Raw genomic sequence first — 26,301 nt, forward strand, 5'->3', positions numbered from 1 at the left:
TTTGTAGAGAAAAAAACAGCAGCTCTAATGCAATATTAGCTTCACAGTGAAACACCACTATTCTGGCTATTCATTTTCATTTATTTTATATTTAACTAGGCAAGTCAGTTAATATTTGACTTGGCTAGCCAGCTAACTTAACATTAAGTTAAGTCGCCCACTTTTTTATGCTCACAGTCCCCAGTCCCCACTCCAATATCACTCCAACCTCCGGCCTCCCCTGCATGGACTTGGAGTGCCCCTCGCTTCGATGGAGGCCTCCTTGTGCACCTGGTAACCTGAAACAAGCTCTGTGCACCTGGTGACCCTCCCGCTTATATCTGCTCAGAGACTAAGTCCCCAACCCAACCTCCACAGCCTGAGTGCTGTCCCCAACCCCTGAGTCCGGCCGCCCCTGCTCGGACTCTGAATCCCCCCCGCCTTGGGGGAAGCCTCCTCGTGCACCTGGTGACCTTTTGACTTCCACAGCAAGTCACAACCTGACTCACAGTCCCACAGGGCGGATGGGTGACCACCACCTAGCCCACTACCTATCCAGAGCCCAATGTCAATGTCTTTTGCCTTCTACCCACCTGCCTAGGCTCTCTCACACTCTGTGTCTGGCCTCTGGCCCCTCTCCGTGCACCTGGTAACCCATAAGTAAAGAAGGAGGATGGTGGAGGAAGATGCCTTCTGTCCCCGACAAAAGCTTGGATCGAGGGCTGACTTTCAATAGATTGCAGTGGGTGAGCTGCTCTGCTACGTATGGTTGTCAGGTTGTCTACGAGTGATTTAGCACCAGGTTCCCCACAAACATGCAGTGTGCATCAGGAGAGGGGCGGCAACTCATCCGGCCACACCCTAACCCCGTCACAAACCACTCTACTCACCATCCAAAAGAGGCAGGCTATCCCGGGCCAACCGAAGATCCGCTGCGCTACGGTATCGTTACGTTTAGGGGGGATTCTGACTTAGAGGTGTTCAGTCATAATCCCACAGATGGTAGCTTCGCACCATTGGCTCCTCAGCCAAGCAAATACACCAAATGTCTGAACCTGCAGTTCTTCTCGTACTGAGCAGGATTACTATTGCAACAACACATTATCAGTAGGGTAAAACTAACCTGTCTCACGACGGTCTAAACCCAGCTCACGTTCCCTATTAGTTTGTGAACAATCCAACGCTTGGTGAATTCTGCTTCACAATGATAGGAAGAGCCAACATCGAAGGATCAAACAGCGACGTTGCTATGAATGCTTGGCCACCACCAAGGCAGTTATCAGTGTGATAACTTTTCTGACACCTCCTGCTTAAAAGCCAACAATTCAGAAGGATTGTGAGGCCCCGCTTTCACGGTCTGTATTTATCCTGAAAATCAAGAACAAGCAAACTTTTGCACTTCTGCTCCACGGGAAGTTTCTGTCCTCCCTAATTGGAGTGGGTCGCACCTGGCTCGAAAAACAATAAGAGTAGTGGTATTTCCCCCGGAGGCCGAGGCCTCCCACTTATTCTACACCTCTCATGTCTCTTCACAGTGCTGGACTAGAGTCAAGCTCAACAGGTTCTTCTTTCCCCGCTGATTTCGTCAAGCCCGTTCCCTTGGCTGGGGTTTTGCTAGATAGTAGGGAGGGACAGTGGGAATCTCATTCATCTATTCATGCGCATCACTAATTAGATGACGAGGCATTTGGCTACCTCAAGAGACTAAATTATGTCCCGCCGTTTACCCCCGCTTCATCGAATTTCCTCAATTTGACATGAGGGGGTCACAGTCACCCCACGGGTGATTTGAGTGCGACGGAGACAGGTGGGTATGCTCCTTTTTAATTCCATCAAGTTGACATTCAGTGATCCGTACCCAGTGGGAACCTAGGCTTCTTCCGTCCGTTTTATGGTTCCACAGCAAATCAATGGGCGTGGATGGTACTACCCAGATCAAATGTAGGCCTCCCTCCCCAGACAAGCTGTAGATACCTCTCCCCCACAGATCTCCCCTCGTAGGGAATGAGCCAGATCCATGCAATGCCCGATCACTGCGGGGCCAATGGGTTTAGTCTCTGCCTCAAGTCTAGTGAGCGTAGAGGAGACCTCCCCACCTACAATGTGTGGGGCCGGTGAGCGCCATAGCTGGGGAGATCTGTGAGAAGGGCCCGACGCGCGTCCAGAGTTGCCACTGCCAACCGCCGGACCCAAACCGCCTTCGGCCTGCTGACGGACACCACCCCGACGAACCCCCACATGCAGCCCCTTGCGAGACCACGCACGAAAGACCGCACAACGAACTTCCAATGGTGACGAGAGGAGGGCGACAGAGCGACTGCTCCCCCAGCCGCAGCTCGAGCCCCGCTTCGCACCCCAGCCCGACCAACTCAGCCCTTAGAGACAATCCTTATCCTGAAGTTACTGATCTTTTTTTCCAACTTCCCTTATCTACATTGTTATAACATGCCACAGGCTGTTCACCTTGGAGACCTGCTGCGGATATGGGTACGTGAGATTTACACCCTCTCCCCCGGATTTTCAAGGGCCAGGGAGAGCTCACCGGATGCCGCCGATACCGCAAAGCTTTCCAGGGCTTGGGCCCCTCTCTAGGGGCACCCATTCCAGGGCGTCCTACCCTTCACAAAGAAAAGAGAACTCTCCCCGGGGCTCCCACCAGCTTCTCCAGGATCGGTCGCGTTACCGCACTGGATGCCTCGCGGTGCTGTCTCCGCCAGTCCGTGAACATTTTGAAAGTAGTTTGAGGTCAGTAGGTCACATTACCAAGGAGCTACTAAAATTAGAAAGTTTTTAAAAATATATGTAAAAACGTGTTAGATGACAATGGAAAAACTAAAGGGTGTGCAATACGGAAGGGTAGTCAGTGGACATTCTGAACCTTGTTTGAAGTCAGTAGTTCACATGACCAAGGAGCTATTGACATTTTAAATAAAATAAAAAATAATGTAAAAACGTGTGAGATGAAAATAGACAAACGAAAAGGTGTGCAATGTATATGCCTGCTGATTGTACATTCTGAACCTTGTTTGAGTCCAGTAGGTCACATGACCAAGGAGCTATTGAAATGAGAATCATTGAAAAATGTTGAAAATTCATGTAAAATTGCATGAGATGAGAATGGAAAAACTAAAGGGTGTGTAATGTATAGGCCCACTGAGTGTACATTCTGAACATTGTTTGAGGTTAGTAGGTCACATGACCAAGGAGCTATTGAAATTCAAAGTTTACAAGGACACTGTGTACCGGTCACGCCTAACTAGATAGCAGCCTCCTTCAGTGGTTTTTTTGGGGGGCGGTTGTCATCCAATGTGCATTACCACCACCTACCAAAGAGAAAGCGAACACAATTTTTTTACAACACGCAACAATTTATACAATTTTACCGCGTTATGCTTCATAGAAGGAAATCAGTCAATTTAAATCAATTCAATAGGCCCTAATCCAGTGGTTCTTAACCTGGGTTCGATTGAACCCCAGGGGTTCGGTGAGTCAGTCTCAGGGGTTCGGCAGAGGTCAAGACACACATCCGACTCATATGATTCGTGATGACACCAGGCTATGGATTTTAAATGACTTGGCAGGGGTGCAGCCATTGGTGTGCCTGGGAAGGCATAGGCCCACCCACTGGGGAGCCAGGCCCAGCTAATCAGAATGAGTTTTTCCACAGAAAAGGGATTTATTTCAGACAGAAATACTCCTCAGTTTCATCAGCTGTCTGGGAGGCTGGTCTCTTCACTCGCAGGTGAAGAAGCCGGATATGGAAGTCCTGGGTTAGCATGGTTACAAGTGGTCTGAGGTTGTGATGGCGGTTGGACGTACTGCCAAATCCTCTAAAACGATGTTGGAGGCAGCTTATCGTAGAGAAATTAACATTACATTATCTGGCACAGCTCTGTTGGACATTCCTGCAGTCAGCATGCCAATTGCACGCTCCTTCAAAACTTGAGACATCTGTGGCATTGTGTTGTGTGACAAAACGGCACATTTTACAGTGGCCTTTATTGTCCTTTATTGTCCTTAACTTGGCAAAGGAGAAATGCTCACTAACAGGGATGTAAACAAATTTGTGTAAACAAATTTTATTTCAGCTCATGAAACATGGGACCAACACTTTACATGTTGCGTTTATATTTTGGTTCAGTATATTTCACAACAGGCATAACGTTTGAGGGAGCGAGAGAAAACATAATTTTGATAGCAACCCGTGATCCCAATGACTCGACTGCCCCTGCATGGAGAAAAAGAGAACTGCTCATTTTCAGCCACTCACGAGACTCATTTGAATTGATGCATCAGGAAAATTCTCTGCGACAAAAGAGTGATCAAGTTAAGATCCAACATCTGTATATGGCCTTGTGCTTGTAAAGGATGAGGAACTAAAACGATATAAAGATGAGGCATATTGTATGTACTGTACTTGAACTCAAGTCCTATGTTGGGTTGAAAAGGACAGATTCCACCTAGTCTATCTCCTCAAGGTTTCCTCTCAAGGTGTTCAAGGTTTCCTCTAAAGGTGTTCAAGGTTACCTCTAAAGGTGTTCAAGGTTACCTCTAAAGGTGTTCAAGGTTTCCTCTAAAGGTGTTCAAGGTTTCCTCTAAAGGTGTTCAAGGTTTCCTCTAAAGGTGTTCAAGGTTTCCTCTCAAGGTGTTCAAGGTTTCCTCTAAAGGTGTTCAAGGTTTCCTCTAAAGGTGTTCAAGGTTTCCTCTAAAGGTGTTCAAGGTTTCCTCTCAAGGTGTTCAAGGTTTCCTCTCAAGGTGTTCAATGTTTCCTCTAAAGGTGTTCAAGGTTTCCTCTCAAGGTTGCAGCCTGTATAGTGTACACTCACCTTGACCACCTCTTCATCGGTCGACCGACACTCTACCGACTCTGTTACATCCGTAACTGTGCCATCTGTTCCTACGGTGACCACCTTTACTGGCACGGCAACTGTTCTCCCGGTGAGCACAGCTGTATTCAGAATCTCAGTGTCCTGAGAAGAAGAAGAAAAGAGGAGTTCAGAGTTAAGTTCCACTGAGGAGAGCAACCACACTGACATGCAGATGTGTTGTTTACTGTGCCTATTGCAATATAAGCTGCTCACATTGTCATCTAATTGGAATTAGCCTACAACTGTCATAGAGTTCAATAAATGAGTCAGTATGTACAGTAAATGCTTGCACATCTGCTGTACATCCTCATTTCCCTGTGAATAAAGCACCAACAATCCAGTCAAATCCCTATACAGTAGTTAAGGTTTCATTAACACCCTAGATTGCTAGTCTCTAATGATACGATATATCATGAACATTGTAATCATAGATACTGCAAATTGCTGCTTTCATTAAATGATGTGAACAGTGATGATAAGATAGTGTAATCTTGACGCTGTGACTCAGACGAAACAGAAGAAAGATAATTAGATGAATGAATCTACTCTTAATCCCCCCGGCTCTGGGTTTGCTACCATCATGTATAGGCACACACACACACACAGGCACGCACACAGACACACACACACACACACACCTACATGCAGGCACGCAGACAGACACACACACGCACACACACACACACACCAACACATAGGCACACACACACACACACACACACACACACACACACACACACACACACACACACACACACACACACACACACACACACACACACACACACACACACACACACACACACACACACACACACACACACACCTACATATAGGCACACACACAGACACAAACACACACACACACACACACCTACATTCAGGAGCCCACACAGACACACCCACCCACACAGACACACACACCTACATGCAGGAACCCACATAGACACACACACCCACACAGACACCCACACCTACATGCAGGAACCCACAGACACACACACCCACACACAGACAGACAGACACACTTTGTTACTTTGTTACTTCCGTTGGCCCTCTCCTTTTGTGCAAAACAGATATTATTTTATGCTCTGCTGTGGATAATGGAATATCAGATCTCTTCCCTCTCATTTCTCTCTCTCTCTCTTTCCCAGTCCCTCTAGCTCTCCCTGCTGATTCCTCTTACCAGGATCCAGTCTTTTACCCCTCTCTATCATTTCACCTCTAAGGTTCTTTAATGGGAAGTAAATATATTGGCTCACCTCTCTGAATTCAAACCAATGATTATTAAGATAAAATATTGTTAGCCTCCAGAGCTCTCCCCATGAAAAAAACTAAAAAGTATAGTTTTGCTTTGATTGCAAAATTATGCTGAGGTGAGTCAGATGACCAGCCAGGGCCGTCTGTGCAAACACAGTGATGAGAACTAGTCTGACTTGATCATGTTTTAATTGCACGATGAGCCATTGACACCTGCATAATCAGCCTGATTAGTAGTAATAACTTGTTATTGGTTAGGATGTTGAAGCTTGTGTGTATTATTGCAGTGAAAAGGGGAAGTACAGAAAGTGTCTGTCCAGACATGTTCTTGCTTTTCTGGTTATTAATATTTCTAAGGAAGTAGGCAAAGGGCAACAGTTGAGTCTCAGTTCCTGACAAGCTAGGCTAGTCTCTGTGAAACTAGGGTAAGGAGAGATGTGGAACTCAACATCGAGGTCAAGGTGAGGACAACAGTTGAAAAGAGACGAAACCAACCTAAGAATACGCTTACTGAAGTCTTATCACACACACACACACACACACACACACACACACACACACACACACACACACACACACACACACACACACACACACACACACACACACACACACACACACACACACACACACACACACACACACACACACACACACACACACACACACACCTCCCTGCCCATGAAAGTTCTGGGCTCAGGCCGGGCCAAGACAATACCAAAAAGAGGAACAGACTCAGTTAATGTCGAGCAATAGAGAACGATTGTCTATCTTAGACATACAAGGAGACGACTCCTCCTAGTAGGAAGCTATAAATATGTGTTTGTGTGACTTGTATGTTGTGTTATGCAGCTGCAACATCCTGTTTGGTGTAATAAATCTAGTTTGAGCTTTCCTTGGAGTCCGTCTGGATGTGTACCCGAACTTAGAACCTAACAACAGTGCTGACAGTCTAACAAGGAGTTAGCCACACTGTTTCATTTACTGTCAAAAATATCAATTTAACAAGACCTGGGAAATGGCTCCGATTAAAATGGGTGGAGGAACCAACCTCCCTAGTAAATGAAAATCTGGGGAAGACAGTCATTTAAAAAAAAGGTTTAAGGGGTAGAACAGTTTAATATTGCAGATAGATTGTAGATTCCATCAATGTAATTGTCTGCATCATTTCCAATCCCCCATATATATTCTTTGTAAATATATATATTTATATAGACAGTACCGATCAAAAGTTTGGATACACCTACTCATTCAAGGGTTTTTCTTTATTTTTACTATTTTCTTCATTGTAGAATAATAGTGAAGACATCAAAACTATGAAATCATGTAGTAACCAAAAAGTGTTAACCTCTCTTGGGAAGGGGGCAGTATTTTCACCTCCGGATGAAAAGCGTGCCAAAAGTAAACTGCTTGTTACACAGGCCCAGAAGCTAGGATATGCATATAATTGGTAGATTTGGATAGAAAACCCTCTAAAGTTTCCAAAACTGTTACAATAATGTCTGTGAGTATAACAGAACAGATATGGCAGGTGAAAACCTGAGAAAAATCCATCCAGGAAGTGGAATTATTTTCATGTGGCTGTTTTTCAACTCAATGCCTATAGAGAATCCAATGGGTTAGGAATCAGACTGCAGTTCCTATGGCTTCCACTAGATGTCAACAGTCTTTAGACATGGTTTCAGGCTTTTATTTTGAAAAACAACAAGTAAAAAGCCATTTTGGTCAGAGGACAGAGGAAGTATGCAGTTCTGATTTGAGCGCGCCGTTTGTTATTTTTCCTTTCTGTTGAAAACGGTATTATCCGGTTGAAATATTATTGATTGTAAAGACAATAAACAACCTGAGGATTAATTATAAACATCGTTTGACATGTTGATGAACTTTACCGGTACTTTTAGTATGTATTCGTCTGCCTGTTGTGACCGCCTTGGAGCCATTGGATTACTGAACAAAATGCGCCAACATGTTTTTGGGACATAAAGAGGGACTTTATCGAACAAAACGAACATTTACGATGTAACTGGGAGTCTTGTGAGTGCAACCATATGAAGATCATCAAAGGTAAGTGATTAATTTTAGCGCTATTTCTGACTTTAGTGACTCCTCTACTTGGCTGGTAAATGTTTACACAGGGCGCTGTCCTCAGATAATCACATGGTATGCTTTCGCCGTAAAGCCTTTTTGAAATCTGACACAGCGGCTGGATTAACAAGAAGTTCATCTTTAAGCCAATGTATAACACTTGTATATTTTATGAATGCTTATATGTATTTCTGTATTTTGAATTTGGCCCTCTGCAATTTCACCGGATGTTGGCCAGGTGGGACACTAGCGTCCCACATACCCTAGAGAGGTTTTAAACAAATCAAAATATATTTGAGACTTTTCTAATTTGCCACCCTTTGCCTTGATGACAGCTTTGCACACTCTTGGCATTCTCTCAACCAGCTTCATGAGGTAGCAACCTTGAATGCTTTTCCAACAGTCTTGAAGTTGTTCCAACATATGCTGAGCACTTGTTGGCTGCTTTTCCTTCACTCTGCGGTCCAACTCATCCCAAACAATCTCAATTGGGTTGAGGTCGGGTGATTGTGGAGGACAGGTCATCTGATGCAGGACTGCATCACTCTCCTTCTTGGTCAAATAGCCCTTACACAGCCTGTAGGTGTGTTTGGGGTCATTGTCTTGTTCAAAAACAAATAATAGTCCCACTAAGCGCAAACCAGATGGGATGGCGTATCACTGCAGAATACTGTTGTACCTATGCTGGTTAAGTGTGCCTTGAACTCTAAATAAATCAAAGAGAGTGTCACCAGCAAAGCACCCCCACACCATCACACCTCCTCCTCCATGCTTCACGCTGGGAACCACACATGCAGAGATAATCTGTTCACCTACTCTGCGTCTCACAAAGACACGGCAGTTGGAACCAAAAATCTCAAGGTTGGGCTCATTTAACCAAAGGACAGATTTCCACCGGTTTATTGTCCATTGCTCGTGTTTCTAGGCCCAAGCAAGTCTCTTCTTATTGGTGTCCTTTAGTAGTGGTTTCTTTGCAGCAATTCGACCATGAAGGCCTGATTCACGCAGTCTCCTCTGAACAGTTGATGTTGAGATGTGTCTGTTACTTGAACTATGTGAAGCATTTATTTGGGCTGCAATCTGAGATGCAGTTAATTGCCCATTTCTGAGGCTGGTAACTCTAATGAACTTATCCTCTGCAGCAGAGGTAATTTTGGCGGTCCACATGAGAGCCAGTTTCATCATAGCGCTTGATGGTTTTTGCAACTGCACTGAAAGAAACTTTCAAAATTCTTAAAATTTTCCGGATTGACTGACCTTCATGTCTTAAAGTAATGATGGACTGTCATTTGTCTTTGCTTATTTGAGCTGTTCTTGCCATAATATGGACATGGTCATTTACCAAATAGGGAAATCGTTTGTATACCTCACCTACCTTGTCACAACACAACTGATTGGCTCAAATGCATTAAGAAGGAAAGAAATTCCACATGTTAACTTTTAACAAGGCACACCGGTTAATTGAATTGCATTCCAGGTGACTACCTCATAAAGCTGGTTGAGAGAATGCCAAGAGTGCACAAAGCTGTCATCAAGGCAATGGCTACTTTGAAGAATCTCAAATATAAAATATATTTTTATTTGTTTAACAATTTGTTGGTTACTAAATCCTTCCATATGTGTTATTTCATAGTTTTGATGTCTTCACTATTATTCTACAATGTAGAAAATAGTAAAAAATAAAGAAAAACCCTTGAATGAGTAGGTGTGTCCAAACTTTTGACTGGTACTGGTACTGTATACATTCATATACAGTATATACATATATATGTATTATTTTCCGCTAACCCTATCACCCCTCCCCTAATTGGATTAAACTAATGAACAACAACACTTAGGCTTCTACTTAAACTAAATTCCAGCTTATACAAACTATATACACTACTGAATTGAAAATGTTTGAGTTACTTAGAAATGTCCTTGTTTTTGAAAGAAAATCAATTTTTTTGTTCATTAAAATAACATCAAATTGATCAGAAATACAGTGTAGACATTGTTAATGTTGTAAATGACTATTGTAGCTGGAAACAGCTGATTTTTTATGGAATATCTACATAGGTGTACAGAGGCCCATTATTAGCAACCATCACTCCTGTGTTCCAACGGCACGTTTTTTTAGCTATTCCAAGTTTATAATTTTAAAAGACTAATTGATCATTAGAAAACCCTTTAGCAATTATGTTAGCACAGCTGAAAACTGTTGTTTTGATTAAAGAAGCAATAAAACTGGCCTTCTTTAGACTAGTTGAGTATCTGGAGCATTAGCATTTGTGGGTTCTATTACAGGCTCAAAATGGCCAGAAACATAGACCTTTCTTCTGAAACTCATCAGTTTATTCTTGTTCTGAGAAATGAAGGCTATTCTATGTGAGAAATTGCCAAGAAACTGAAGATATCGAACAACGCTGTGTACCATTCCCTTCACAGAACAGCGCAAACTGTCTCTAACCAGAATAGAAAGAGGAGTGGGAGGCCCCGGTGCACAACTGAGCGAGAGGACAAGTACATTAGAGTGTCTAATGCCTCACAAGTCCTCAACTGGCAGTTCATTAAATAGTACCCGCAAAACATCAGTCTTAATGTCAACAGTGAAGAGGCGACTCTGGGATGCTTGCCTTCTAGGCAGAGTTCCTCTGTCCAGTGTCTGTGTTCTTTTGCCCTTCTTAATCTTTTATTTTAATTGGCCAGTCAGAGATATGGCTTTTCTTTGCAACTCTGTCTAGAAGACCAGCATCCCGGAGTCGCCTCTTCACTGTTGACGTTAAGACTGGTGTGTTGCGGGTACAATTTAATGAAGCTGCCAGTAAAGAGTCAATGAAGAAGCAGTTAAGTAAGAAGAAGTAGTTAATCATAAAGAAATTGACCGCTCCTACGTATACACTGAGTCATCAACATCAGAACAGATTTACTGTGTGCCATGAACGCTTTCTATACACTGACTAAACTATTCTGTTGCACTATTCCATTGCATCTATATCGCCTAATCATGTTTTCATACTCTTTGAACTGTGAAGATAACTGCAATAATGAATTAAGTCTCAAAAGCGAATCTGAGACCAGGTATAATTTACTGGATTGTAACAGCAATATTGTCAAATTAAATGTTATTTGTCACATGCTTGCTAAACAACAGGTGTAGACTAACAGTGAAATGCTTACTTACGGGCCCTTCTCAACAATGCAGAGAGAAAAAAAAAAGAAAGTAGAAAAATGTAAAAATAATTACACAAGTATCGAATCGATGTATACGAGGCAATTGCGGTAGATATGGACATATAGGTAGAGATAAAGTGACTAGGCAACAGGATGATGGTGTTGGAGTCGTGTTTCGCCACGCAGTCATGGGTGAACAGGGAATACAGGAAGAGACTAAGTACACACCCCTGAGGGGCCCCAGTGTTAAGGATCAGCATGGCAGACATGTTGTTGCCTACTCTTACCACCTGGTGGTAAGAGTAGGTCAGGAAGTCCGTCAGGAAGTCCAGGATCCAGTTGCAGAAGGAGGTGTTTAGTCCCAGAGTCCTTAGCTTTGTGATGAGCTTCGTGGGCATTATGGTGTTGAATGCTGAGCTGTAGTCAATGAACAGCATTCTCACATAGCTGTTCCTTTTGTCCAGGTGAGAAAGGGCAGTGTGTAGTGCGATTGAGATTGCATCATCTGTGGATCTGTTGGGGTGGTATGCGAATTGGAGTGGGTCTAGTGTGTCCGGGAGGATGCTGTTGATGTGAGCCATGACCAGCCTTTCAAAGCACTTCATGGCTACTGGCGTGAGTGCCACGGGACAGTAATCATTTAGGCAGGTTACCTTCGCTTCCTTTGGCACAGTGACTATGGTGGTCTGCTTGAAACATGTAGGTATTACAGACTCGGTCAGGAAGATGTTGAAAATGTCAGTGAAGACACTTGACAGTTGGTTTGCGCATGCTTTGAGTACACGTCCTGGTAATCCGTCTGGCCCAGTGGCTTTGTGAATGTTGACCTGTTTAAAGGTTTTGTTCACATCGGCTACTGAGAGCGTTATCACACAGTCATCCAGAACATCTGGTGCTCTCGTGCGTGCCTCAGTGTTGCTTGCCTCGAAGCGAGCATAAAAGGCATTTAGCTAATCTGGTAGGCTCGCGTCACTGGGCAGCTCGCGGCTGGGTTTCCCTTTGTAGTCTGTAATAATTTTCAAGCCCTGCCACATCCGACGAGCGTCAGAGCCGGTGTAGTAGGATTCAATCTTAATCCTGTATTGACGCTTTGCTTGTTTGATGGTTCATCTGAGGGCATAGCGGGATTTCTTATAAGCGTCCGGATTACTATCCCGCTCCTTGAAAGCGGCAGCTCTAGCCTTTCGCTCGATGCGGATGTTGCCTGTAATCCATGGCTTCTGGTTGGGATATGTACGTACAGTCACTATGGGGGCGACATCATCAATGCACTTATTGATGAAGCCGATGACTGAGGTGGTGTATTCCTCAATGACATTGGATGAATCCCGGAACATATTCCAGTCTGTGCTAGCAAAACAGTCCTGTAGCATCCGCGTCATCTGAACACTTCCGTATTGAGCGAGTCACTGGTACTTACTGCTTTAGTTTTTGCTTGTAAGCAGGAATCAGCAAGATAGAATTATGGTCAGATATGCCAAATGGAGGGCGGGGGAGAGCTTTGTATGCATCTCTGTGTACTCAATGCCATCCTGGATTAAATAGGCTGAATGATCAATGGGTGAGTGAATTATCTTCGCCTTATGCCCTACAATTTGCAAACACCCCGAGGAGAACATGTCAATACCACCAGGAACTTGGTCTCTCTCTGCAATTACATTTGTACCACTCTCAAATGCAACTAGGCCTACACTTGATGGCATACTTCCAAAATCTTAAACTCTTGAATTACTTTTTTTCTGCTCGAAAGACCCAGCTCGTTTTATTGACAATGGTGCTTGCTGTGCCAAGTCCTCACGCATTGGGCAGCTGATATATATTATTATGCTTTAATTGATGATCTCGGGATATGTGCAACCAAACCCTGGTCCGGTAGATACCATGCAATCTCTACCGACTCCCTATGATTTTAAAAACAGAGCAGGTTTTGGTCTCATGATTGTTAATCTCAGAAGTCTATTTCCAAAAATAGACATGATTAAAATGTGGGCCAATACAACAAATGCATACATAGTGGTTTTATCAGAAACTTGACTAAAGAAATCTGTGTCAAATAACTCTTTCTATTGATGGGTAAACTGTTTTTAGAACGGATCGGATGAGTAAAGGAGCAGGAGTTGCAATTTATGTTAAATCCAAGTTTAACACCTCTGAAATTCTCTCGATTACCAAAGCCAAACATTTTGAATTGCTTGCGGTTAAAGTGAATGTATATAAGGACTCCCACGTCATTGTAGTCGGCTACTGTAGACCGCCCTCGGCTTCGGGAGACACACTTAACTCTCTTTCTGATGTACTGCACAAGCTAAATGACTCTGAATTCATTATTTTATAAGATTTTAACTGGGACATGCTTACATCTGTATCAGACCCTTCTAAAGAACTGTGTGACTCTGAATCTCTCGCAATTTAATTAATGCGCTTACAAGACCAAATCCCAGAGCACCTAACAAATCAACGCCATTGGACTTTCTTCTAACAAATACACATCAACTGGGATATTCTGTAATGGTGTTAGTGATCACTGTGCAATTGCTTGTGTTAGAAATACACAAATGACCATAGCCAAACACGTTATTTTTAAAATACATTTTAGACAGTTTGATGAGCAAGCGTTCTGACATGATCTGTACCATAATATTGACAGAGTAAGTCTGATTCCCGATGTTGACACTGCACGGGACTATTTTTATATGAAATATGATGTCCATTTGTGATAAGCATGCCCCTGTGAAGAAATTTAGAAACAGTGGAAGGGACAATCCCTGGTTTTCAGATAACTTGGCAGAATGAATAAGAAAGAGAAATGTCTCTTGGCCTCAAGCTAGACATGCAAATGCTCCTGTTGACTGGGCCCCCATCAGAGCGCTAAGAAACAAATGCACAGGACTGATCAGGAAGTCCAAATAGATTTATATCTAAATGTCACAGAGAACCTAAACAACCCTACCAAGTTCTGGAAGCTAATCAAATCAGTGTCAGGTTCTAATGTATCCTCTGGCCTTCCTGACCATTTAATGATGGATTCTAATGAAGTGAAGGATAAAGCTGATATTGAAGGGTTTTTTAACAAGCACTTCATATTTGCTGGCTTAGTTTTTTGATAATGGTGGGGCCCAGGCCTCTAATTTAAGCTCTTTTACAGTAAACTATGACATAGCCACTCATGTGAACCTTTTTAACTTTGAGCCTGTTTCTTATACTGAGGTCTATAAAGCACTAAAGGCAATAGACACTAAAACGTCTGCAGTTCCAGACAACCTGGACCCCAACCTCTTAAAGATAGCAGCAGGTAATATTACTGAACCTGTGGCTCACATTTTCAACTTGAGTCTCTTGACCAATTCCATACCCAGCATTTGGAAATCAGCTCATGTCCTCCCACTGCTAAAGGGTAGAGATCCCTCAGATGCTAATAATTATCATCCTATCTCCAAACTCCCTATCCTGGCCAAAGTCCATGAATCCCTAGTGAACTCACAGTTTTAAAAAAACTTCTTAATTGAAAAGAACATACTGAGCGGGGTTCAGTCTGGCTTTAGATCGGGGCACAGCACCACAACTGCAGCTATAGCAGTGGCAAATGACATCGTTAATGCACTTGATAAAAAGCAACATTGTGCTGCTCTGTTTGTTGATTTATCAAAGGCATTTGATTCAGTTGACAATGAATTGTTGCTAGCTAGACTCAGTAACATTGGCCTCAGTGAAGGGGCAGTAAATTGGTTTAGGAACAATTTTTCTGACAGAACACAATGTGTATATACTGACAATCACAAGTCTAGCTTTCTTGAGATTAATAGAGGTGTGCCCCAGGGTTCTATTTTAGCTACTGTGTTGTTCTCAATCGTTATTAATTATGTGGGAAATGGGATGCAACCATTAAAGTTGCATCTATATGCAGATGATACAGTCATATATTGATGTGCTCCTCTCTGGTTCAGGCTGTTGAAGAGCTCCAGACTGCTTCTCAGTCACTGCAGGCCTCCCTTTATGGTCTCAAACTGGTCTTGAATGTACGAAAAACAAAATTCATGACCTTTACCAGAGCTCGCACTCAGCCAGAGAAGGTTAGCATTGTCACATCTGGTGGCTTATCCATTGAAAAAGTGTCATCCTACAAATACATACTGTAGGTATATGGTTGGATGACAAGTTGTCCTTTAAAGTTCATATGGATAATCTTGTGGGGAAGATTAAATTGAAATTTGGTTTTTATTTCCGTAATAAGGCTTGCTTATTACAACAGAAGCTTGTTCAGGCCACTTTTCTCTCTGTAATGTTTTATTTATATGTTTTATTTTATTGCAACAATAATAAGTGACTTGTTGTATATGCATGCAGCCTCCTCCATCTTCCAGAGTCTGGACTCTGTTTATCATGCATCCTTGCGCTTTATTACAAATGCCAAGTCACTCACTCACCCTTGCACCTTGTACCAAATGGTAGGTTGGATCTCACTTTATATGCACAGAAAGCTACATTTGTATGTGTTCATCTACAAAGCCCTTTTGGTTAAAATCCCTCTTTACCTCTGTAGCCTGGTCTTCTTCACCACCAGCAGTTACCATACCTGGTCTGCTAGGTGGTTGCTACTTAAAGTCCCCAGGATATTTACAGTATTAGGCAAGACTGCCTTGTCATCTTGTGCACCAGAGGCATGGAATAGTCTACAATCCATTTATATATGTTAGTGAGACTGAATGAATGTTGTTGTATTGTATTGTCCTATGTTTTATTTCTGTAATGTATTGATTGTTGTTGCCTTCTTGGCCAGATCTCCCTTGAAAAAGAGACTCCGGGTCTCAATGAGCTTTTCCTGGTTAAATAAAGGTTAATTGAAATAAAGAAATAAGTGAATTTGTCCCAATACTTTTGGTCCCCTAAAATGGGACAGTCTGCAATTTAACCTCATAGTCATTGTATCATTTCAAATCCAAAGTGTTGGTGTACAGAGCCAAAACAACAACACAATTGTCAAAGTCCCAATACTTTTGGAGCTCACTGTATTTAAAAATCTGATGGCCTGGGGGTAGGAGCTGTTCAGGGTCCTGTTGGTTCCAGACTTGTATCGGTACCGTTTTCCATGTGGAAGCAGAGAGAGCAATCCATGACACTTCCTAGTATAAAGTTCCTGGATGGTAGGGAGTGCGGCCCCAGTGATGTTCTGGGCCATACATGCTACCCTCTGTAGCGCCTTGTTGTCAGTTGCCAAGCAGTTGCCATACCAAGCAGTGATGCAGCCAGTCAAGTTGCTTTCAATGGTGCAGCTGTAGAATTTTCTGAGGGCCCATGACACATTTTTTTCAGCCTCCTGAGGGGGAAGAGGCTTTGTCGTGCCCTATTAATGACAGTGTTGGTGTGTGTGGACCATGATAATTCCTTAGTGATGTGGACACCGACAAACTTGAACCTCTCGTCCTGCTCCATTACAGCCCCATCGATTTGGATGGGGGCATGCTCGGCCCTCCGTTTCCTGTGGTCCATGATCAGCTTCTTTGTCTTGCTGACATTGAGGGAGAGGTTGTTGTCCGGGCACCACACTGCCAGGTCTCTGACCTCGTCCCTGTAGGCTGTCTCATCATCGTCACTGATCAGGCCTACCATCGTCGTGTCATCGGTAAACTTAGTGATGGTGTCTGAGTCTTGCGCGGCCACACAATCAAGGGTGAACAGGGAGTACAGGAGGGGACTAACCTTGCATTCCTGAGGGGCCCCTGTGTTGAGGGTCAGCATAGATGACCCTGTGTTGTTGCATAGGGAGGTGTTTAATCCCAGGGCCCTTTGCATAGTGATGAGCTTAGAGGACACTGTGGTGTTGAACGCTGTAGTCAATGAACAGCATTTTCACGTAGGTGTTCCTTTTGTCCAAGTGGGAAAGGGCAGTGTGGAGTGCAATAGAGATGTTGTCATCTGTGGATCTGTTGGGGCAGTATGCGAGTTGGAGTGGGTCCAGGGTGTCTGGGATGATGCTGTTAATGTGAGCCATGACCAGCCTTTCAAAGCACTTCATGTATACAGACGCGAGTGCAACAGGGCAATAGTCATTCAGGTTACCTTGGCATTCTAGGACACACACTGGGTCAGGGAGTGGTTGAAAATGTCAGTGAAGACACTTGCCAGCTGGTCACCGCATGCTCTGAGTACGCTTCCTGGTAATCCGTCTTGCCCTGTGGCCGCGGATGTCTTTCTAATATCGGCTACGGAGAGTGTGATCACACAGTCATCCGGAATAGCTGGTGCTCTCATGCATGGTTCAATGTTGCTAGCCTCAAAGTGAGCATAGAAGGTATTTAGTTAGTCTAGTAGGCTTGCGTCAGTGGATAGCTTGTGGTTTGGTTTCCCTTTGTATTCCTTCATTTGCAAGCCCTGCCACATCCGACGAGCATCAGAGCCAGTATAGTAAGATTTGATCGTGGTCCTGTATTGACGCTTTGTCTGTTTGATGGTTCGTCGAAGGGCGTAACGGGATTTCTCATAAGCGCGTATCGCCCCAAATAAATAACCATAATAAAAGCACTTCAAATAAAATGTTATTGGTCACATACACATATATTTAGCAGAAGTTATTGCGGGTGTAACGAAATGCTTGCGTTCCTAGCTCCAACAGTGCAGTAGTATCTAACAATTCACAACAAAACACACAAATCTGAAAGTAAAATAATGGAATTAATAAATACAGTATATAAATATCAGATCGAGCAATGTCAGTGTGATATTGACTAAAATACAGTAGAATAGAATACAGTATATACGGTACATATGAGATGAGTAAAGCAGTATGTAAACATTATTTAAACATTATTAAAGTGACTAGTGTTCCATTATTAAAGTGGCCAGTGATTCCAAGTCCATGTAGGTAGCAGCCTCTAAGGTGCAGGGTTGCGTAACCGGGTGGACGCCGGCTAATGATGGCTATTTAACAGTCTGATGGCCTGGAGATAGAAGTCTCTCTGTCCCAGCTTTGATGCACCTGTACTGACCTCGCCTTCTGGATGATAACGGGGTGAACAGGCCGTGGCTCGAGTGGTTAATGTCCTTGATGATCTGTTTGGCCTTCCTTTGACATCGGGTGCTGTAGGTGTCCTGGAGTGCAGGTAGTTTGCCCCCGGTGATGCATTGGGCAGACCTTACCACCCTCTGGAGAGCCCTGCGATTGCGGTCGGTGCAGTTGCCGTACCAGGCGGTGATACAGCCCGACAGGATGCTCTCAATTGAGCATCTGTAAACGTTTGTGAGGGTTTTAGGGGCCAAGCCAAATTTCTTCAGCCTCCTGAGGTTGAAGAGGTGCTGTTGCGCCTTCTTCACCACACTGTCTGTGTGGGTGGACCATTTCAGATCGTCATTGATGTGTACGCCAAGGAACTTTAAGCTTTCCACCTCCTCCACTACTGTTCTGTCGATGTTGATAGGCGCGTGCTCCCTCTGCTGTTTCCTGAAGTCTACGATCGGTGCCTTTTGTTGACGTCGAGTGAGAGGTTATTTTCCTGGCACCACTCTCCCAGGGCCCTCACCTCCTCCCTGTAGGCTGTCTCATCATTGTCGGTAATCAGGCCTACTACTGTTGTGTCGTCTGCAAACTTAATGATTGAGTTGGAGGCGTGCGTGGCCACGCAGTCATGGGTGAACAGGGAGTACAGGAGGGGACTGAGCACGCACCCTTGTGGGGCCCCTGTGTTGAGGATCACCGAAGTGGAGGTGTTGTTTCCTACCTTCACCACCTTGGGGCGGCCGGTCAGGAAGTCCAGGACCCAGTTGCACAAGGCGGGGTTCAGATCCAGGGCCCTGAGCTTAATAATGAGCTCTTTAGGGTACTACGGTGTTGAGTTCTGAGCTACAGTCAATTAACAGCATTCTTACAAAGGTATTCCTCTTGTCCAGATGGGATAGGGCACTGTGCAGTGCGATGGCGATGGCATCGTCTGTGAATCAATTGGGGCGGTAAGAAAATTGAAGTTGGTCTAGGGTGTCAGGTGAGGTAGAGGTGATATGATCCTTAACTAGCCTCTCAAGGTACTTCATGATGAGTGCTACAAGGCGATAGTCATTTAGTTCAGTTACCTGTGCTTTCTTGGGTACAGGAACAATGGTGGACATGTTGAAGCAAACAGAGACTGCAGACGTAGATAGGGAGAGATTGAATATGTCCATAAACACTCCAGCCAGCTGGTCTGCACATTCTCTGAAGATGCGGCTAGGGATGCCGTCTGAGCCGGCAGCCTTGAGAGGGTTAACATGTTGTCCACGGAGAAGGAGAGCCCACAGTCTTTGGTAGTGGGCCGTGTTGGTAGCACTGTGCTAACTGGAGATGTACCTGTGGATGTATTTCAAGGCCGACCTTCAAACTCAGTGCCTCTTTGCTTGACATCATGGGAAAATCAAAAGAAATCAGCCAAGACCTAAATAAAAAATTAAGAAATCCACAAGTCTGGTTCAACCTTGGGAGCAATTTCCAAATGCCTGAAGGTACCACGTTCATCTGTACAAAAAATATTATGCAAGTATCAACACCATTGGACCATGCGCGGTCATACCGCTCAGGAGGAAACGTGTTCTGTCTCCTAGAGATGAACGTACTTTGGTGCGAAAAGTGCAAATCAATCCCAGAACAACAGCAAAGGACCTTGTGAAGAAGCTGGAGGAAACAGGTACAAAAGTATCTATATCCACAGTTAAACAAGTTCTATATCGACATAACCTGAAAGGCCGCTCAGCAAGGAAGAAGCCACTGCTCCAAAACCGACATATAAAAGCCAGACTACGGTTTGCAACTGCACATGGGGACAAAGTTGGTACTTTTTGGAGAAATGTCCTCTGCTCTGACGAAACAAAAATAGAACTGTTGGCCATAATGACCATGGTTATGTTTGGAGAAGAATGGGGGATGCTTGCAAGCCGAAGAACACCATCCCAACCGTGAAGCACGGGGGTGGCAGCATCATGTTGTGAGGTTGCTTTGCTGCAGGAGGGACTGGTGCACTTCACAAAATAGATGGCATCATGAGAAAGGACAATTATGTGGATATATTGAAGCAACATCTCAAGACATCAGTCAGGAAGTTAAAGCTTGGTCGCAAATGGGTCTTCCAAATGGACAATGACCCCAGCATACTTCCAAAATTGTGGCAAAATGGCATAAGGATAACAAAGTCAAGGTATTGGAGTGGCCATCACAAAGCCCTGAACTCAATCCTATAGACAATTTGTGGGTAGAACTGAAAAAGCGTTTACGAGCAAGGAGGCCAACAAACCTGACTCAGTTACACCAAATCTGTCAGGAGGAATGGGCCACAATTCACCCAACTTATTGTGGGAAGCTTGTGGAAGGCTACCCGAAACATTTGACCCAAGTTAAACAATTTAAAGGCAATGCTACCAAATACTAATTGAGTGTATGTAAACTTCTGACCCACTAGGAATGTGATGAAAGAAATAAAAGCTGAAATAAATCATTCTCTCTACTATTATTCTGACATTTCACATTCTTAAATTAAAGTGGTGATCCTAACTGCACTAAGACAGGGAATCTTTACCAGGATTAAATGTCAGGAATTGTGAAAAACTGAGTTTAAATGTATTTGGATAAGGTGTTGATAAACTTCCGACTTCAACTGTATCTCTCTGTTTTACATGGGAATACTTGGGAACAGATTTCCAAAATGAAAATCAGTTGTAGCTGATTTCCTGGTGTTTTTCCAGTCTTTTATGTACAACAATGAAAAAAATATATAATATTTTCATATATGTATTTTTACTTAGAGAACTGGGAGGAAGGAGGAGGGCACACTGATACTATACTCTGATCCCCCCGGGCCGCCTGTTGTGGAACCCTGCCCTAGAGGTATTGTGTACTGTATGTATTCAAGAGTAGTATCAGTGTGTGTTTGTTTCTGTGTGTACATCTGTGTTTGAGAGAGCTTTAAGGGTGTGCTTATGTTTTCAGAAGAGGTGTGTGTGTGTCTGTGTGTGTGTGTTTAAGAACGGCTGAAGTGTGAATGGCGGGGTCTGAGGCAGAGTGTGTGTTTCGACACCCTTAGCATTCAGCTCTGCCTCCGTGAGGGCTCAATCTCCTTGCCTATCTGGTGGCCTTGGGGTGTGAAATTAAGTGAGATTTGTTGTGACAGCGGGAGTTATGTGGGTGGCATGTGAACCATCCGGCTAATCCACAACTCTCCCCCTGTCCCCCCTCTCCACCCTGGGGCCTGACCCTGCCGCCTGGGCGCTCCTGGGGCTGAGTGGCTGGTGGAAAACATGCCTCATTTATGGCCCCTGGTACGACGCTCTGGCTCAGCAGTTGGTAAACACTGATCCCCAGGCTCCTGCCTGATTAGCCTAAGCGATCCACTGCATCCGACCTCCTACTAACATACAGACAGACACACACTGATCCTCACACACACACACACACACATACACACACACACATGCATGGGCTCACACGCCCTCCTCCTTCCTCCCACACACAAACCTATCATCACCATACACACTAGGTTTGAGGAGCGGGTCTCCCGGCCCAGCAGGGGAGGCTTGCCTCCTCACACACAGGTTTATCTTAACAGCCTGCACACTGAGAAGAAAGAGAGAGGGGGGAGGGAGGGAATCAATAAAAGGCCATTACACCTCTGAGCGGTTGGGGTGTGGGAGGGCTGATAGGGAGGTGGATGATTCGTTTGTAAAGACCAACCACAGCTCTGATATACGTAGTAGGCCTCAAGGACAGACACAGATAGAAGGGGTTTAAAACACTCACACCCCGGGTGAACCATCCCAGGGTCGACACAGGACTTCTGCCTTGCTAGCACACGCGACCGCCCTCTTGAAGCATTTTACCAGTCGATGTCATGTGAAAAGCTAGCTATTCGCTGGCGCAAGTGGGGACACTTCAGGCCGAGATGTAAGTTTCACACATCCCCATGTGCTACACATGCACAAACATACACACACATCAGGATGAGTAAGAAGGGTATTGATCTGTGCGCTTGGCTCCCTTTAAGCAGTGGGCTGTGTGGGAGCGTGCGAGAGGATGGCAGGTATGCTTTCGATTCACAGCATCACTGGGTATCGACCGGAGGAGGCTTAAGGACAGGGAAAAGACTGCCCAAATGCTGTTGAACACATTAAGGGGGTCAAAGGTCAACAAGAGAGTTCTCAGTGTCTGGAGGAGTCGGGTAAAAACAGGCTTGTATTATTGCTTTGTTATTGTGTTATTGTTAGGCCTTCTATTGTGGAATGACTCTGACCTCCTTGTGGTTAATCTGACATTGGGGATCAGGAGAGCTGATCCTGGATCTGTGGTAAGGAGCTAAAGGTATAGCTCAGCCTGATACTATTCTCCAGGGCCAATCTCAATGTCTTCAGTTTGCTTTAGAGTCCCTAATGTTAGTCCACTGGGGCTGTCCATATCCAGGCTTACTTTAGAGTTCATCTATGGCCATGACTCTGTCTGAACATCCCTGCATTATTCATTGACTAGATACCATAATCCATGGAGACTCAAAGCTCTGCATTGCTTCTTGATGAGCCCATTGAGATGGATAGAATGCTAAGGAAAACTTTCCACTACCCAGAGGTCCCATGGTGGTCCACTTGTTCACCTGCATATAATTTTGAATCATTCCTCTAATTCATTTAAAATTTAAAATTATGTTTCATGGTCAGGTCATTGTAGAAAAACGCAGGGCACTAAATTGACCAATTCAAAACCAAGTGCTTCAGTCAATTCAAATTCACAAAGTTCAAATAAAAATATTACGTTTTACCTTCTTCTATTCTGCATACATTCATTCACACTGACATTCTCACATAGCCTACACAATCACACACCTCTAACCTATGGAAATAACGGAAAGCTGAGGAGAGAGGAAAAAGACTGTTTTCTGTATCTCCACACACACCAGAGAAATAAACAGTGTTTCCAACCAGTAAGTCCGATACATTCTGAGAATGTTATCTTTTTAATGGTTATGGCCAGGGATGGAGGCGGTATGCTCTGTTCATTATGTATCAGACACAGCAATGTATGGAGTGGAGCAGGAAGCTGGAAATGACTTGGCTGATAAACGGAATGACAAGAACCATATGTCAGTCAGGGAAAAAGCAGGAAAATGGCATTTCATCAACGACATCACTCACAGAGAAATGTCAGGAATTTACAACCTTTCTAGGGAAGGAAATAGTAGGCTAGTTGAATCATCAGTTTTCATAAGTCTACATCAAATCAAATGTAATTTGGTTTGTAAACAACAGGTGGAGACTAACAGTGAAATGCTTACTTACGACACAGAGATAAAAATAAAAATAAATGTTAATAACACGAGTAAACTAATGGACAACAATACTTCTACTGCTACTTACAGCTATTTCACTAACATCTACGGTTCCTGTAGTTAAATAATTGTACATTCCTAATTGACGATTTTCACCCACAGCAGCCAATCCATCATTCATTCTGATCTTAACTCCAACCCTCCGAAGTCCACAGATTAACTAATCTTTCCCAGTATAATGCCATTTTGCTATTCCCTTTTGCAATATATCCCTCCATTTTACTATGTCTTACGAGGGTACTGAACCTCCCTATTTGTAACATTTCTACCAATATTGTCACACCCTGACCATAGAGAGCCTTGTTATTCTCTATTTTGGTTAGGTCGGGGTGTGACTAGGGGGGGGGGGGTGTTCCTATCTAGGTTAATTATTTCTATGTTGGCCTGGTATGGTTCCCAATCAGAGGCAGCTGTTTATCGTTGTCTCTGATAGGGGATCATATTTAGGCAGCCATTGCCCCACTGGTTTTTGTGGGATCTTGTTTTTGTGTAGTTGCCTGGGAGCACTGCATTTTGCTGCACATTTCGTTTGCTGGTTATTGTTTTTGTGAGTTTAATTTAATAAACATGTGGAACTATACGTACGCTGCGCCTTGGTCCGAGTATGATTACCACGACGATCGTGACAGATATTGCCCTAAAAATAAATACTTTACCCAAGAGTATAATGATATTTCTCATTGACTTATTGTGTTTTTCAGATTCCCTAACAATACAATTTGCAGGTCCATCTGAACCCTGATATCATGACATAAGATCCATTCCTGGATCTGACTCCAAAAGCGAGCCACCGATGGACAGTATCAATAAATATGTTCTATTGATTATGTTTCATCGTGGCAGAGTCTGCACAAGGCTGACTGTCAAATGTCCCATATATTGAACATAATTTTTGTAGCAAGTATTTTATATAACAGCTTAAATTGAAACAAACAGATTAACATGTCTATTGATGTTTTAGATGTCAGTTCATAAACCCAATGCCAAGGTATTGGGACATCAAAAACCTGTTCCCAACTGACTTGAATTTTATTAGGTATTGCTGTCAAACGTTTTCACTTTAAGTGAAACTGATACATTTTTCGATGTATACTAATCATTTTAAGCCATTTATGCTTTTTAATGGGTGGCAGACAGACTAATTCTTAAATTTTTTCTTTAAGAAATTGTCTCTTCCAATTTTGTGGCAGAGCCGCACTTAGTTATACTTTTGTATTGAACATGCACCTTTATACACTGTTGTTTCCTTGTTGTAAGTTGCTTGTGTGACATAACTTACCATTCTTGTTTAAAATAGTACTATACCTGTAACGGTCGTCTTGTGGTGAATGAGCGGACCAAGGCGCAGCGGGTGATGAATACATAATGAATATTTATTAACAGAACGATGAAACACGAAAACTCTTTAACAAACTACAAAACAAATAAACGACGTAGACTGACCTAAAACATGAGAACTTACAAATACACGAAGAACGCACGAACAGGTACAGACTACAAACAAACGCTACAGTCCCGTGTGGTACGAACATACATACAGACACGGAAGACAATCACCCACAAACAAACAGTGAGAACATCCTACCTTAATATGGTTCTCAATCAGAGGAAACGTCAAACACCTGCCTCTAATTGAGAACCATATCAGGCAACACATTGAACCCAACATAGAAACACAAAACATAGAATGCCCACCCCAACTCACGTCCTGACCAACTAAACACATACAAAAACAAGAGAAAACAGGTCAGCAACATTTTTTCCAAGTTTAGTTTTTTTCTCTATCAGTATTTTGGAGTTTAGACATATTATTTGCTATAACATTAGATCTGCCTTTTCTGGAGGATGAAATTGAAATTGTAGCCAACTCTGTATGACTTAAAAAGGAGGATACTTTAAACATGGATTCATTGTCAATCCACCAAAAATGTAAGGTTTTAATCTAAAAAAAGGCAAAGAGCCCACTCTTAAAAATTGGATGGGTTTCTTTTAGTAGCTTGCTAAAAAACCAATTTGGTTTTAAATGACATTTCGGTACAATGGAGGCTTTAACTCTTAGGGCTAGGGGCAGTATCCTGAATTTCCAGATGACTGACATGTCCAAAGTAAACTGCCTGTAACTCAGGTCCAGAAGCTAGGATATGCATATAAATGGTAGCATTGGATAGGGAACACTCTGACGTTTCTAAAACTGTTAACATAATGTCTATGAGTATAACAGAACTGATATGGCAGGCAAAAACCTAAGGAAAATCCATTATTTTTTGGGAAGTCACAGGCCTTTTCAATGCTAGCCTATGGGATATACAATAAAATAGGCCCCAGATTGCAGTTCCTATGGCTTCCACTAGATGTCAACAGTCTTTAGAATGGGTTTCAGGCTTGTTTCTTGAAAAACAAACAGGTAGTTGTAGTTTATCCAAGCAGTGTTGCCAACTTAGCGACTTTGTCGCTATATTTAGTGAGTATTCAGACCCCTCTAGCAACTCATTTTCCAAAAATTGACTAGCGACAAATCTAGCGACTTTTTCTGGTGTTATTGGAGATTTTTGGAGACTCTGACGTGAAAGCGCTTATCGTTCTTACTCTTCTCAACTAGCAGCGGGTCCCAACGCACTCACAGACGGCCC

The 26,301-nt window shown here is 43.5% G+C and overlaps 1 protein-coding gene across 1 annotated transcript in view; it reads right to left on the reverse strand.

Moving 5' to 3' along the window:
- LOC139551760 (transmembrane protein 132C-like) overlaps positions 1-26,301 on the reverse strand; it is a 214,039-nt gene that overhangs the window by 25,255 nt on the left and 162,483 nt on the right. Inside the window, exon 5 of the mRNA XM_071363075.1 lies at positions 4,806-4,949. Coding sequence (XP_071219176.1) covers positions 4,806-4,949 — 144 coding nt within the window. The remainder of the gene's footprint in view (positions 1-4,805; positions 4,950-26,301) is intronic.

Source organism: Salvelinus alpinus, chromosome 24 (assembly GCF_045679555.1).
Source record: "Salvelinus alpinus chromosome 24, SLU_Salpinus.1, whole genome shotgun sequence".
NCBI lineage: Eukaryota > Metazoa > Chordata > Actinopteri > Salmoniformes > Salmonidae > Salvelinus > Salvelinus alpinus.